This window comes from Ursus maritimus (assembly GCF_017311325.1).
Source record: "Ursus maritimus isolate PB19 chromosome X unlocalized genomic scaffold, ASM1731132v1 scaffold_X1, whole genome shotgun sequence".
Taxonomy (NCBI): domain Eukaryota; kingdom Metazoa; phylum Chordata; class Mammalia; order Carnivora; family Ursidae; genus Ursus; species Ursus maritimus.
In genome coordinates this window covers 77,938,298-77,952,299 of record NW_024423319.1, presented here as the reverse complement: position 1 = coordinate 77,952,299, position 14,002 = coordinate 77,938,298, and the positions used below count along the sequence as shown (strand labels likewise).

Genomic DNA, 14,002 nt, shown 5'->3' with positions numbered 1-14,002 from the left:
ATGCTAAGTGAAATAAGTCAAGCAGAGAAAGACAATTATCTCATGGTTTCTCTCATCTATGGAACATAAGAACTAGGAAGATCGGTAGGGGAAGAAAGGGATAAAGAAAGGGGGGGTAATCAGAATGGGGAATGAAGCATGAGAGACTATGGACTATGGGAATCAAACTGAGGGCCTCAGAGGGGAGGGGGTGGGGGAATGGGATAGACTGGTGATGGGTATTAAGGTGGGCATGTATTGCATGGTGCACTGGGTGTTGTACGCATCTAATGAGTCATCGAACTTTACATCGGAAACCAGGATGTACTGTATGGTGACTATAATAGTATAATAAAAAAACATTAAAATAAAAAAATAAAGAATATTTAATACCTATTCTTTTTTAATAATTGAAAAAATAGAAAAGGAAGGAAATGGTCCAAATTCACTCTATGAGGCCAATATTACACTGATAGCAAAACCAGATAAGGACTCCACTGAAAAGTTGAACTACAGTCAAATATTCCTGCTGAACATAGATGCAAAAATTCTCAATAAAATATGAGCAAACTGATACCAGCAATACATTAAAAAATCATTCATCATGATCAAGTGTAATTCATTCATGTCTTGTGAAGGTGATTCAATATTCGCAAATCAATCATTGTGATACAGCACATTAATAAAAAAAGGATAAAAACCACATGGCCATTTTGATAGTTGCAGAAAAAGTATTTGACAAAGTACAACATCCATTCATATAACAACCCTCAACAAACTAAGTTTAGAGAAAACATATCTCAACATAATAAATGCCATATATGGAAACCCACAGCTAATATCATCTTCAATGGGAAAAAAATAAAAAAACTGAGAGCTTTTCCTTTACACTCAGGAACAAGACAGAGATGTCCACTCTCACCACTGTTATTTAACATAATACTGGAAATCCTAGCTGCAACAATCAGACAATGAAAAGAAATAAAAAGCATCTGAATAGGCAAGCAAGAAGCAAAACTTTCACCATTTACACGTGACATGATACTCTATATAGAAAACCAGAAAGATTCCATCAAAAAAATTGCTAGACCTGATACACTAATTCAGTAAAGTCACAGAATACAAAATCATTGTGGACATACCTGTTACATTTCTATACACCAATAATGAAGTAGCAGAAAGGGAAATTAAGGGAAACAATCCCATTAAAAATTGCTCTAAAAATAATAAGATACCTAGGAATAAACCTAACCAAAGAAGTGAAAGACCTGCACTCTGAAAACTATAAGCACAGATGACAGCAATTGAAAAGGATACAAAGGAATGGAAAGACATTCCATGCTCATGGATTGGAAGAACAAATGCTGTTAAAATGTTTATACTACCTAAAGCAATCTACACATTTAATGCAATCCTTATCAAAATACCAACAGCATTTTTCACAGAGCTAGAACAAACAATCCTAAAATTTGTATGGAACCACAAAAGTCCCTGAATAGCCAAAGCAACTTTAAAAGAAAAGCTGGAGGCATCACAATTTCAGATTTCAAGTTATATATATTACAAAGCTGTAGTGATCAAAATAGTATGGTGCTGGCACAAAAACAGCCACATAGATCCTTGGGACAGAATAGAAAACCCAGAAATAAACCCACAACTATATGGTCAGTTAATCTATGACAAAGCAGGAAAGAATATCCAATGGGAAAAAGACAGTCTCTTCAACAAATGGTTCTGGGAAAACTGGACAGCAACATGCAAAGAATCGAAACTGGACCACTTTCTTACATCATACACAAAAATAAATTCAAAATAGATTAAAGACCTAAATATGAGACCTGAAATCATTTTTTAAAATGTAGAAGAGAACACAGGCAATAACTTTTTTGACATTGGCCATGGCAACTTCTTACTAGATATATCTCCAGAGGCAAGAGGGAAAAAAAAGCAAAAATAAACTATTGGGACTACATCAAAATAAGAAGCTTCTACACAGTGAAGGAAACAATCAACAAAACTAAAAGGTAACCTCAGAATGGGAGAAGATATTTGCAAATTACATATCTGATAAAGGGTTAGTATCCAAAATATACAAGGAATGTATTCAACTGAACACACCCAAAACCACCAAATAATCCAATTTTTAAAAAATGGGCAGAAAAAAGAAATAAACATTTCTCCAAAGATGACATACGGATGGCCAACAGACTGAAGAGATGCTCATCATCCCTTATCAAGGAAATGCAAATCAAAACTACAGTGAGATATCACCTCACACCCCTTAGAGTGGCTAAAACCTGTAACACAAGAAACAGCAGGTGTTGGCAAGGATGTGGAGAAAAAGGAACACTAGTGCACTGCTGGTGGGAGTATAAACTGGTGTGCAGCCACTCTGGAAAATAGAATGGAGGTTCCTCAAGAAGTTAAAAATATAACTACCTTATGATCCAGCAATTGTACTAATGCGGCATTTACCCAAAGAACACAAAAACACTAATTCAAAAGGATAGATGTAACCCTATGTTTATAGCAACATTATTTATAATAAGGAGGATATGGAAGCAGAGTAAGTGTCTATGGATTGATGAATGGATAAAGAAGATGTGGTAGATATATATAATGGAATATTATTCAGCCATAAAAAGTGAAATCTTGCCACTTGTGATGACATGGATCTAGAGAGTGTAATGCTAAGCAAAATCAGTCAGAGAAAGTCAAATACCATTTGATTTCAGTCATGTGTGGTATTTAAGAAACAAAACAAAAAGGGAAAAAAGAGAGAGAGAGAAATGAAGAAACAGACTCTTATTTATAGACAACAAACTTATGGTTACCATAGGTGGGGGAATCTGTTAAATTAGGTGATGGGGATTAAGGAGTGCACTTGTCCTGATGAGCACAAGATGATGTATGGAAGTGTTGAATCACATATTGTACACCTGAAGTTAGTATCACACTGTATGTGAACTAACTGGAATTAAAATAAAAACTTAAAAAATAACTTATTTAAAACAATATTTAGAAAAAAAAAGGAATAGAATTGAGTTCTTTTTTTTATAATAATTTTTTATTATATTATGTTAGTCACCACACAGTACAACCCTAGTTTTTGACATAATGTTCCATGATTCATTACTTGGGTATAACACCCAGTGCACCATGCAATTTGTGCCCTCCTTAATACCCATCACCAGCCTATCCCAATTCCCCACCACCCTCTCCTCTGAAGCCCTCAGTTTTTTTCCCCGAGTCCATAGTCTCTCATGGTTCATTCCCCCTTCTGTTTACCCCCCCCTTCATGAATTCTTCCCTTTCTTCTCCTACCGATCTTCCTACTTCTTATGTTCCATAAATGAGTGAGTTCTTTAGGGACAGGCATCCTATCCTACTTGTCTTTGTTTGCCCATATCCAGTGAGTGCCTTGACATAGCCATGTGCTCAATGTATAATTAAGGATTGAGTGAATAAATAAATGCCCAAGGAGAACTGCTTGCTGCACTGGGGAGCAGTGCTCCATTTCACAAGAGAGAGTCTAAGTACTTGCGTAGTGCACCAGGAAAGGAGGAACATGGTCCCAATAAAATTTTTCAGATAAGTTGATATTCATTGAAAGCATCAATATAGTCATCGGGGATTAAAAACAACAACAACAACATTGGTAGACTTTTCTTACCTTTACTGTTTTTATTCTGAATTGTATATGATGTGGGGGCCTTCTGTCTCTTACTGTTTAGAGCCTCTAAATGTCTTAATCTGGTCATACTTGAGAGAGGGAAAGGAATATGACTTGGTCCCCTGTCCCCAGAACAGCTCCTGGGGAGAGAGACCCAGACACACACTACAACAACACACTCTGTAATTAGTGTTGACATAGAGGGGGCTGTAGGAAGTGATATGGGAGCTCGGAGAAGCACAGTCCTCTTAGGGGGGACAGAACTATCAAATAGGAACGGGGGCACAGGTTGGGAATAGAGAAATCAAATGGGGACTAGGAAAGAGCGATTACTGAATAACCTATAGTATGCGGAAAAGAGACCACACTGAGGAGAATGGAGAGTTGGAAGTCGAGAGTGAAGGAGGTTGACAAGCAGGGAAGGAGACCCCTCTGGAGGTGGAAAAAGGCAGGACCACTTCCGGCTGGGGAGGGGAAGCCGACAAGCTCAGACCTAAGGAGAGGCTTGGAGAGAGCGGACGCCTTCTGGACTCCAGAGGACGAGGTGAGCTAAGGTGCCCAGCTTTAGTGAAGACCCTGTGGGAGCCTCTGGGCTATGGCTTCAATGTGCTTGACTCCACACACCCTAAGGTGAAGAAAATCTGCTGCGGATTCAGAGCTAACTGCATTAATGTGGTCGGGTTTAGAGGTGCTTGGACCCTGTTCGTAGGGTAGATGGAGGGGGCAGAATCCCCTTTGGGCCTTATAATGGAGAGATCTGGACTCTGTTCGGGCCGCAGAAAGGAGGGATGCAGACGCGGCTCGGACTGCGGGAAGATAAAACAATCGTTCAGGCAGTAGAAAGGAGCAGGATCCAGTTCCGGAGGGTGATAAGCTATGGCAGGACTCCGATAGGCTGGTGAAAGGGGACAGGATCCGGTTTGGGCCACAGAAAGTAGGGATCAGAACCCAGAAATGAGGGGCAGAATCCATTTTGTATAGCAAGAATGACCTGGTTCAGACGGAGGGAAAGAGGGGCTAGGACCTGGTTGATTATGGTTTGAAAAGGGAAGGGACAGAACCTGGTAATATTAGGGAACAAGGAATACACAAAAGCGTAATACCGTTGGATTTGTGGGTGGGGTATCGATGTCGCAGAAAGGGTGGGACCGGTCACTTGCAAACGTGGAAGTGGGGGAGCGGTTTTGGGGAAGGGGCAGTGCAGGGACACACTGGAGAGAGGAGGGAAGGGGCGTATTAAGGAAAGGGGAGGTGCGGAGAAGTACTGCAGAAAAGAGGGAGGGGGCATATCGGGAAGGGGCGGTGCATGTCTGTACCGCAGAGTAGAGGTGGGCGGTGTTAGGGAAGGGGCGGTGCAAAGCAGTACTGCCGAGGGAGCGGGCTGATGTTGGAGAAGGGTTGGACCGAAATGTGATGCAGTTAGGAAGAGCGAGTCAAGGGCTTGTCCGAAATGTTCTGCTGCTCTGAGAGCAGGGGGCGTCTGTGAGACTGAGGTGGTCAGACGGTCCAGTCCACCAAAGCGTATGTGCTCCAGTTGGCACGCATGCGCACTATTAAGTTGCAGGAGGGGGCGTGTGTACGATTAAGGGGCGGGGCTGTAGAACTGACTTGCAGTTTCCTGGAGGCAATGGAGCTAGGGTTCAGATAGGTGGTCTGGGTTTTTAGGTATGAGAACCCAATAACTGAAGCGTTTGGGGTCCAAAGTTGGATGAGATCCCCCTTCTTTCAGGATAGTTGGGAGGTCTGGTGAATCTCCCTCTCCTTCTCATTCTCCCCTAATTCAGGCCCCTTCCCCTCAGGCCTTTCAGAAAAATGGATAGGAGAAATGACTGCGGTTATAAGATGCTCCCATTCCAGGTGAGGCCTCTCTGCATTCTCACCAGGTCGTCCGCCCAGTACTGAGTTCATTTACTGATCTTGAGCCCCCTGCCACCCTGTAGTTGAAGAATTTTCTGCCTAACTTGTCTCAGTCGTCCCCTGCAAGGTGAAGGAGGAGAGAGGAAAACCTGCCTGACTTTAGCTCCTGCTCCCTACCTCTTCCCTTTATCCTCCCCTTCGGTCACTGCTCAGAGGAAGGGCAGGCCTTCGTGGAAAGGGTGGGCTGTAGGGAGGCCAGATGGCTAGCAGACCATAATCCTATGTGTGTAGGGCCCTCTGCTTCCCCCTGGGAGCCTGGGGCTTCACTTCCCTCAGATATACAGACTGAGACCACAGAAGAGAATAGTGTTTTGCTGATGCATACCCTCTTGGCAGCAACCAAGGACCCTCTGGCCATGGACCCACCAGTTGCCAACCGGCCTAAGGAAAGCAAGACCAAGAAGGCCCCTATTAAGGCTATTACTAAGGCCATACCTGCTGCCCCTACAGTCTCCTCTGCCAATGTGATTGCCACTAACAAGCCTAAAGTAACTTTGAAGGCTTTAAACCTGCCTATCATCCCCCAGATCAACCAGGCTTCAGCTACCACTGAAGCAGCCAATACTCAGGCTTCTTCAGTCACTGCTCAGCCTAAGAAAGCCAATAAGGCAAAAAAAGTTACTGCTAAGGCAGCCCAAGGTTCCAGTATCCAACTGTCAAGGAGAGTATCACTACAGTGATCAAGTCATCCTTGCAGGCCCTAAACCTACCAGACATCCTGCAGGTTATCCAGGCTCCAGTTATCAGTGGGTCAGCCTCCTCCCAGGCCTTGATAGCCCCCACTAAGTCTAAGAAAGTTTCCAAAGCTAAGAAGGCTGTCAATAAGGCCATAACTAGTGCTATTGATATCTCATTGGGTGCAACCACTACCCACACAGCTACCACCCAATTCCAAATTACTAATGAGGCAGCCACTACCCATGCCACAGCAGCCTTCATCAGAACTAAAAAAGCCTCCAAAGCCAAGAAGGCAACTGTTAAGGGCATAAATACTGACACTGAACTCCTAGAGACCCCAAATGCTGAGAGAGCTAGCAGGCAGACTGAGGCCTCAGGAGTAGCTAACTGGCCCAAAAAATTCAAGGTCAAGAAGGCTGCCAATAAAGGCCCAAATTCTGCCTATGATATCTCTGAGGCTCTACCTGCTGCTCAAAAGTCACAAACCGAGCCCTAGCAGCTGCCGTTCAGGTCAAGAGAGGGTCCAGGATTCGTAAGTCTGCCACTAAGGCCCAGGCAGCTGAAAGCCAGACTAAAATTGTTGACCAAGGGGCCCAGACCAAGATGGCCACCTTTAAGACCAACATAAGTGCCCTTGAGACTCAGGTTGCTGCTGCTGTCCAGGCCCTGGCAGATGACTACCTGGCCCAGTTGAGTCTGGAGCCTACAACCAGGACCCGGGGCAAGACGAACCGAAAGGTGAGATCTCCGACATCACCATCCTTAACTTTTCACTTCTTTTCCATTCCTATCCTCCTAGTTTGTTCATTTGTTCTATAAAAGTTTACTGAGACTTTTTACTCTGAGCCAGTCCCTGTGTTTGGATAGGCTTTGAGAGATGCTGAGAAGAATGTAATATAGTTCCTGCTCCCTGACAGTTCACAGATTGGTGGGGAAATAGTACATCCATATACTTAGCTACAACCTGGATATAATTCAACTGGTATTTACACAGTAGTTACCGTGTTCCAGGGTCTTGGGTACAGTCATACAGGTTGTGTCTTTATGTTTTAAAAGTAACTCCTACTATGTAGGGATCACAGATCCCAGTCTTACAGATGAGAAAACTGAGTCCCAGAGAAGTGAAGTGACTTGTCCAAGGGATACAGCTAGCAGAGTTAGTGGTGGCCAAAAGAAGAGGAGGAACTCCAGGTCCTGCCCTTGGGTTGCTTCTATCCTGATAGGGAAATGAAATTCCTGGCTGGAAGACAGTGAAAGACAAATCTAGGACTTAGGGTGGCCAATTGTAAGGTCAGGGCCCACTATAGGAAGGGTTTGGGGGATTTTCAGGACAAGGTATGGTAAGGAGACAGAGACCTCTCTTTCACCTGGTGACTCTGGACCTTCCTTCTTTCTGATGATGTACTCAAATCATCTGAATGGGGATGAGAGAGGTAGCAGTAATTACAGGTTGATCTCATGGGGCTGGAGGCCTCCGCCACCCTGAGATGTGGCCATTTTGCAAGAAAGGGTAAGAATCCAGTGTTGCCCAGTCTCTTCTCTTTTTCACCTTCCTTCTTTTTTGTCATTCTTCCAAGTTTTCTAAAAACATATTGAGATCTCCCCATGTATTCCTCTTCTCCCAGGCAAATAAGTTGGTGAAATACCTGTTGGTTAAGGACCAGACAAAGATCCCCATCAAGCGCTCAGGTAGAGTCATACCAGCCCTCCTCCCTGAAATCTCCTCTCCACTCCCCTCTCTCCCATGCCCTGAAGTAACCATTTGCTTTTATAGCCTCTTCATTCTCTCATATGTCCTCTCCTACCCTCCTCACACTTTGCCATGGCTGGCATCTCCCATTAACACAGTTCAGAATTCAGACTGCACTGACCCCACAGGCTGGCAAAAAGGCTGCAGCTCTGTGGCCCTGCTCAGCCCAGCTGCTCCCACCTCACCCCTCCTACAGACATGCTGAAGGATGTCATCCAAGAATATGATGAATATTTCCCAGAGATCATTGAACGAGCAAGCTACACTCTGGAGAAGGTGAAGGGGCAGCCCTGGGGGATGGGCACAATGGGGAAGCCTTGAATCGACAAAGACATACATGTTCCTTCTGGGAGAGACCACAGAGACTCATAATCCATCCCCATCACTATGTAGTTGGACAGACAGTGGCCTAAGTAGGAACATAGACTAGCCCAGGGTCACACAACAAGTCAGTGGTAAAACACAGCTAGGACTCAAACCTCCTAACTTAGTCCTGTCTGATGCCGGTCGTGTCCTGTAATGTATTTCAGATGCTCATCTCTCCTTTTCATTCCCCATTCTCTATCTCCCTAAATTCTCACTAATTACAAAGGTGATACTGATAGTAGTACATTTCTTATCTCTTTTCTGTAGTGGTGGCCACTTAGCTAAGTGCTTTACCTGCACTATCTCACTGATTTCTCATACACACTCAAAATTCTATCTACACAGGGAACTGTGGGATGCTCAGGAAGCTCACTGATGCCTAACCTGGATTTTGTGATCTCACAGGCTATTCTTTTACTTGGCAGATGTTTTGAGTCAATCTGAAGGAAATTGATAAGCAAAGTAGCTTATATATTCTCATCAGCACTCAGGAATCTTCTTCAGGCATACTGGGAATGTAAGCTGTGAATGGGCTGGGATAGGAGGGAAGCTCTGCTTCTGTCTATGGCACTACCCCATCCCTGTCATCTTTCCCTACAACTCCTTGGAGAGGCAGGAAGACAGAGCCTAAAAAACCCGATTCCAGCTCCCTCACATAGCTGGAGCCCTGCACACGGTAGTGGTGCTGATTATGATTGACTGAAGGTTGTAGAAGCCTGGAGCTGTGCATTCCTCCTGTCAGGTTTTCTGTTTCTCAGGAAGCATCCCAGGAAAGCAGACCTGTCATTGCTTGTCTCTTCCTGATGGCTTTGGTAGACTGGTTCTCAAGGGAGGGCTTCCTGGTGTGGGTGAATCATGATGCTTGAAGGACAGGAGCATCACTGGGGCTGTGCCTAGAATTCTTTTGGGGCAGAGAGACCTGAGAGAGAAAGAAGGGACTCACATTGGTTGGGTGCCTGGGTTGTCCCAGGTTGACAGGCATTCTTCTCTCCTCTTGGCAACCTGGGCAGGGGAGGATTGGATTTTTCCATTCTACTCAATAGGAGACTGAGACTCAAGTGCCTTGCTCAGGGTTGCATAGAGCTTGAAGCATAGACTGGGAAGAATTTGTCGTGTCTGAGGAATCTGGTAGAGGATAGCCTAGTGAGCTGGCTGGTGTGTTTTTTGCAGATGGCCACTGGACATAAACCTTCTCTCTACCCTGTTATTCCCCTAGGACCAAGGACACACCCAAACTAGGTCTTCTCATGGTGATTCTGTCATTTTTATGAATGGCAACAAGGCCAGTGAGGGTGAGTGGCTGAGCATGCAGCTGAATGGGTGACCACAGTTGGAATACCACATGTTTATTTTCTGTCCCTGTCTCCTCTTGCCTCCCCTTGCAGCTGTCATCTGGGAGGTGCTGCGCAAGCTGGGGCTGCGCCCTGGGTATGATTGGGCTCTCTCAGCGCTTGCTGTCCGTGTTGTCATTTGGAAAGAGAGGATGGCCCCAGGATTGCATCAGCTTGGTGGTCTGGTGGAATGGGTGGGGGTGCTGGACTGGGTAGAGGGTCCAGGGTTCTGACCTGGGTAGATGGGGAAATGGTCCTGTACTCTCTGCATCTTCCCACCCTTATGTCATTCTAAGCTGATATAGAAGATAGAACTTCAGGGGCATCCCTGACAAAGAACCATCTAGCCTCAACTTACCGCTTCTAGTGACCATGTGTTCACTACTTTCCTGGCTTCATTCGGATGGCTGCATGTGCTAGAGAGGTCTCTTTCATGTTGAGAAATGCCTCTTCCCTCATCTAGGAAGTTTTTATCTCTGTTTATGGGTTATTTTTCCCATTGTCAGGGTGAGGCACTCGCTCTTTGGGGAAGTAAGGAAGCTCATCACAGACGAGTTTGTGAAGCAGAAGTAAGTGGTGTTTGGGGACTTTTTCTGGCCCTGAAGTGTTCTGAGTGTGCTGGTCTGGTTCAGAAAGTGCTCAACCAGCCCTTTTATTACACTAGTTTTAGAGGTAGTATGGGCATCCTATGCCCTAGAACTGAGTCCTGCCCACAATTCCCATGAGTGGACAGTTCCAGGACTGGGCTAGACCAAAGAGAAGGCCCTTGCTTTGGGGTGTGCTCAGAGCAGGGTGACTGAAGAATGGCTCCTCTGTTTACAACACACCCAGCAGGAACTTGGGTTTACTCCTCACAGGTGGCAAGATACTTTGGCTTTCCTGTGACATCATACCCTATACATGCCTTCTCTAAAGCATCAAGTGACTGCCTTGCATATGTCCAAAGGGAAATGACTCAAAATCAGAGACCAATACCATGAACTGTGTTTGGGAGTGAGTCTGGGGAAGGAAGGTCTTAGAAATCCTTCTCCAGGAGCTGGGTTTAGTATTTGAAGGAGGTTGCCACCTTGTGCCCAGTGGTTACACAACAGATTTGTTTGGTTAGAAGCAAGTTTCATCTCCTTTTTCCAAGTTACCTGGAGTACAAGAGGGTCCCTAACAACAGACCACCTGAATATGAGTTCTTCTGGGGTTTGCGCTCCTACCATGAGACTAGCAAGATGAAAGTCCTCAAGTTTGCATGCAAGGTAATAGGAGAGCTGCCCTGACTTGTCATATTAAGGGTACCCTAGCTCGGGCAGGCTATGTGCAGGGACGGTCAGGTATAGGGCAGCCTGCAGTTAGTATATAAGCGTATGAAACTTCACTGATGTCTGAGAATGCTGCTGAACATGAAGTTTACATTGTTTCATTCTTTCTTTCATAATTTGTGTTAGTCTGCTTGCACTGTCATAACAAAATAATACAGACTGGGTGGCTTAACAACAGAAATTTATTTTCTCATGGTTCGGGAGGCTGGAAGTCCCAGATCAAGGTCCAGCAGTGTCAGTTTCTGATGAAGCCTCTCCCTCTGGCTTGCAGATGAATATCTTCTTGCTGTGTTCTCACACGGTGGAGAAAGAGCCTCTTATAAAAACACTAATCTTGTTGGACCAGGGCCCAACCATTATGACCTCATTTAACTCTACTTCTATAAAGGCCCAGTCTCCAAATGTAGTCACACTGGGGGCTGGTGCTTTAACATATGAATTTGCAGGGGGGCACACAAACATTCAATCCATAACGTACTGTCTTATCATTTCCCATCTTCTCAGTGAGGTTAAGTAACTTGTCCAAGGTCACACAACACCTTAGTTATCAGAGCTGAAACTGGATCTTGGGACTGATAGAGCACCAGAAAACTAAGAATTAAAAAAAAAATACTGCTATCGATTTTATACAAAGCCCATAGTATGTACTTAATACATAATTACAAATGTTATTGTCCCTTATATTGATTATCATTCCCATTTCAGGTGCAAAAGAAAGACCCCAAGGACTGGGCTGCTCAGTACCAGAAGGCAGTGGAGATGGAAGTCCAAGCTGCAGCTGTGGCTGCGGCTGAGGCTGAGGCAAGGGCTGAGGCAAGAGCCCAAATGGGGATTGGAGAGGAAGCTGTGGCTGGGCCCTGGAATTGGGATGACATGGATATCGACTGCCTAACAAGGGAAGAGTTAGGCGATGATGCTCAGTCCTGGAACAGATTTTCATTTGAAATTGAGACCAGAGCCCAAGAAAATGCAGAAGCCAGCACCAACATCGACTTCAGCAGAGGAGCTAGCAGGGCTACCTTCAGCGATAGTGCTAGTATTAGCTTCAGTGGTGCGCCCAGCCCCGGTGGTGGATTTGGTGGCAGAGCTGGCATTAGCTTTGGTGGCACACCCAGGACCAGTGCCAGCTTCAGCAGTACAGCCAGCATTTGCTTTAGTGGCATTCCCAGCACTAGCACTAGTTTTAGTGGTGCAGCCAGCATTAGCTTCAGTGGTGCAGCTAGCACCAGCTCTAGTTTCAACAGTGAAGCCTGCATTAGCTTTGGTGGCACACCTTGTACCAGTGCCAGCTTTGGTGGTGGGGTCAGCTCCAGTTTCAGTGTCCCACTCAGCAGTAGTTCCAGTTTCAGTGGTGGAGCCAGCTCTGGCTTTGGAGGCACACTCAGCACCACTGCTGGCTTCAGTGGTACACTCATTACCAGTAGCAGCTTTGGCAGTATACCCAGAACCAGCACAGTCTTTAGTGGGGCACTTAGCACCAGCGCTGGATTTGGTGGCACAGTGAGCACTAGTGTCTGCTTTGGTGGCTCTCCCAGCTCTGGTGCAAGCTTTGGTGGCACACTTAATACCAGTATCTGCTTTGGCAGCTCTCCTAGCACCACCACTGGTTTTGATGGAATGCTCAGCACCAGTGTCTCCTTTGGTGGCTCTTCCAGCACCAGCGCTGACTTTGGTGGTACACTAAGCACCAGCATCAGCTTTGGTGGCTCCCCCAGCACTGGTGCCAGCTTTGGTGGTGCATTCAGCACTAGTGTTGGCTTTGGTGGTGCACTCAACACCAGTGCTAGTTTTAACAGTGCTGTCAGCACTAGTGCCAGCTTCAGCAGTGCACCCAGCACCATCTCTGGCTTTGGCAGTGTGTTCAGCACCAGTGCTGACTTCAGTGGGGCACTTAGCACCACTACAGACTTTGGCATTGCCCCCAGTACCACCAATGGCTTTGGTGGAGTTCCCAGCACCAGCCTCTCCTTTGGCAGTGTGTCTAACACCAATCTATGCTTTGGTGGCCCTCCTAGCACTAGCACCTGCTTTAGTGGTGCTACCAGTGCTAGTTTTGGTGATGGATCCAGTACCACTGCTGGTTTCATCTTTGGCAATGGGTTAAGCACCAGTGCTGGATTTAGTGGTGGACTGAGCACCAGTGCTGTCTTCGGTAGTGGACTAGGAACTAGTGCTATCTTCGGTAATGGACTGAGCACCAGTGCTGGCTTTGGTGGTGGACTGATCTCAAGCAATGGCTTTGGTGATGGACTGGGCACCAATGCTGGTTTTAACAGCATACTTGGCACAAGTGCTGGCTTTAGTGGTGGCCTCAGCATCAGTGATGGCTTTCGTGCTGGGCCTAATAACATCTTCAACGGAGGACCAAGTACCATCATTGGCCTTGGCAGTGGTTCCAACACCAGCACTGGCTTTATTGGCGAACCCTGCACCAGCACCAGCTTCAGTGGTGGACCCAGTTCTATCATTGGCTTCAGCAGTGGACCAAGCACAGGTGCTGGCTTCAGCAGTGGACCAAGAAATGGTGCTGGCTTTGGTGGTGGAGCCACCAGCCTTGGTGCCTGTAGCTTCTCCTATGGCTAGTGAGGTTTCAGGTAATTACAACATTTGCACAACCATGGCCCATGGGGTGGGTATAAGAGCTGGGGAATGTTACAAGAAACCCCAAAGCGGGAGGTTTGGGTGGGGAGATGAGGACAATGAAGGAAGTGTGAGAAAACAGTATATTTGGTGCTAAAATGTGTTCCTGTTTGGTGTTTTGTTTTCAGGTTTATTTCCCAGGTTTACAGATACAGCTAATGAATTGCAGCAGTTCTTCCCAAGGAGCCAATGTACATCCTTGGAATTTTTGTCCACACGGCAGTATAAGCAGATATTATCAATCAGCTGAGGGTGACACGCTATGAAAAATCTGCTTGCTGATCCTGCTTTGTTGTTTGCTTTTTGTGTGCTGTCATATTTTGGTATCAGAGTTACATTAAATTTGCAAGATGAATTG

At 45.7% G+C, this 14,002-nt stretch overlaps 2 protein-coding genes and 1 non-coding gene across 8 annotated transcripts in view; 2 read left to right on the top strand and 1 right to left on the bottom strand.

Annotated features, from left to right (window-relative positions):
* The first annotated feature begins 3,605 nt into the window (after positions 1-3,605).
* LOC103682098 (trophinin-like) lies at positions 3,606-13,999 on the top strand. Of its 5 annotated transcripts, XM_040631216.1 has the most exons (11): positions 4,169-4,196; positions 5,452-5,509; positions 6,893-6,985; positions 7,873-7,936; positions 8,194-8,273; positions 9,580-9,655; positions 9,749-9,791; positions 10,201-10,263; positions 10,827-10,941; positions 11,710-13,598; positions 13,773-13,999. In XM_040631216.1, the coding sequence occupies exons 2-10, from the start codon at positions 5,465-5,467 to the stop codon at positions 13,585-13,587; spliced, it is 2,457 nt and encodes an 818-aa protein (XP_040487150.1). In that variant the 5' UTR covers positions 4,169-4,196; positions 5,452-5,464; the 3' UTR covers positions 13,588-13,598; positions 13,773-13,999. The 5 variants fall into 5 exon arrangements, with proteins under 5 accessions (XP_040487148.1, XP_040487155.1, XP_040487153.1 ...); XM_040631214.1 differs by lacking the exons at positions 5,452-5,509; positions 6,893-6,985 and having other exon boundaries at positions 3,606-4,196; XM_040631219.1 differs by lacking the exons at positions 5,452-5,509; positions 6,893-6,985; positions 9,580-9,655; ... (1 more) ...; positions 10,201-10,263; positions 10,827-10,941 and having other exon boundaries at positions 3,618-4,196.
* On the top strand, positions 10,468-10,596 carry LOC121103888. The gene has a single exon (XR_005836178.1). It is a non-coding gene; the product is annotated as a small nucleolar RNA SNORA11 (small nucleolar RNA).
* The window catches only part of PFKFB1 (6-phosphofructo-2-kinase/fructose-2,6-biphosphatase 1), a 100,894-nt gene continuing 98,060 nt past the window's right edge, over positions 11,169-14,002 (bottom strand). Inside the window, exon 14 of one of the 2 annotated variants that reach the window (XM_008711680.2) lies at positions 11,169-11,595. In XM_008711680.2, coding sequence (XP_008709902.1) covers positions 11,545-11,595 — 51 coding nt within the window. In that variant the 3' untranslated portion in view covers positions 11,169-11,544. The remainder of the gene's footprint in view (positions 11,596-14,002) is intronic. The other variant, XM_008711681.2, reaches the window with a different exon arrangement.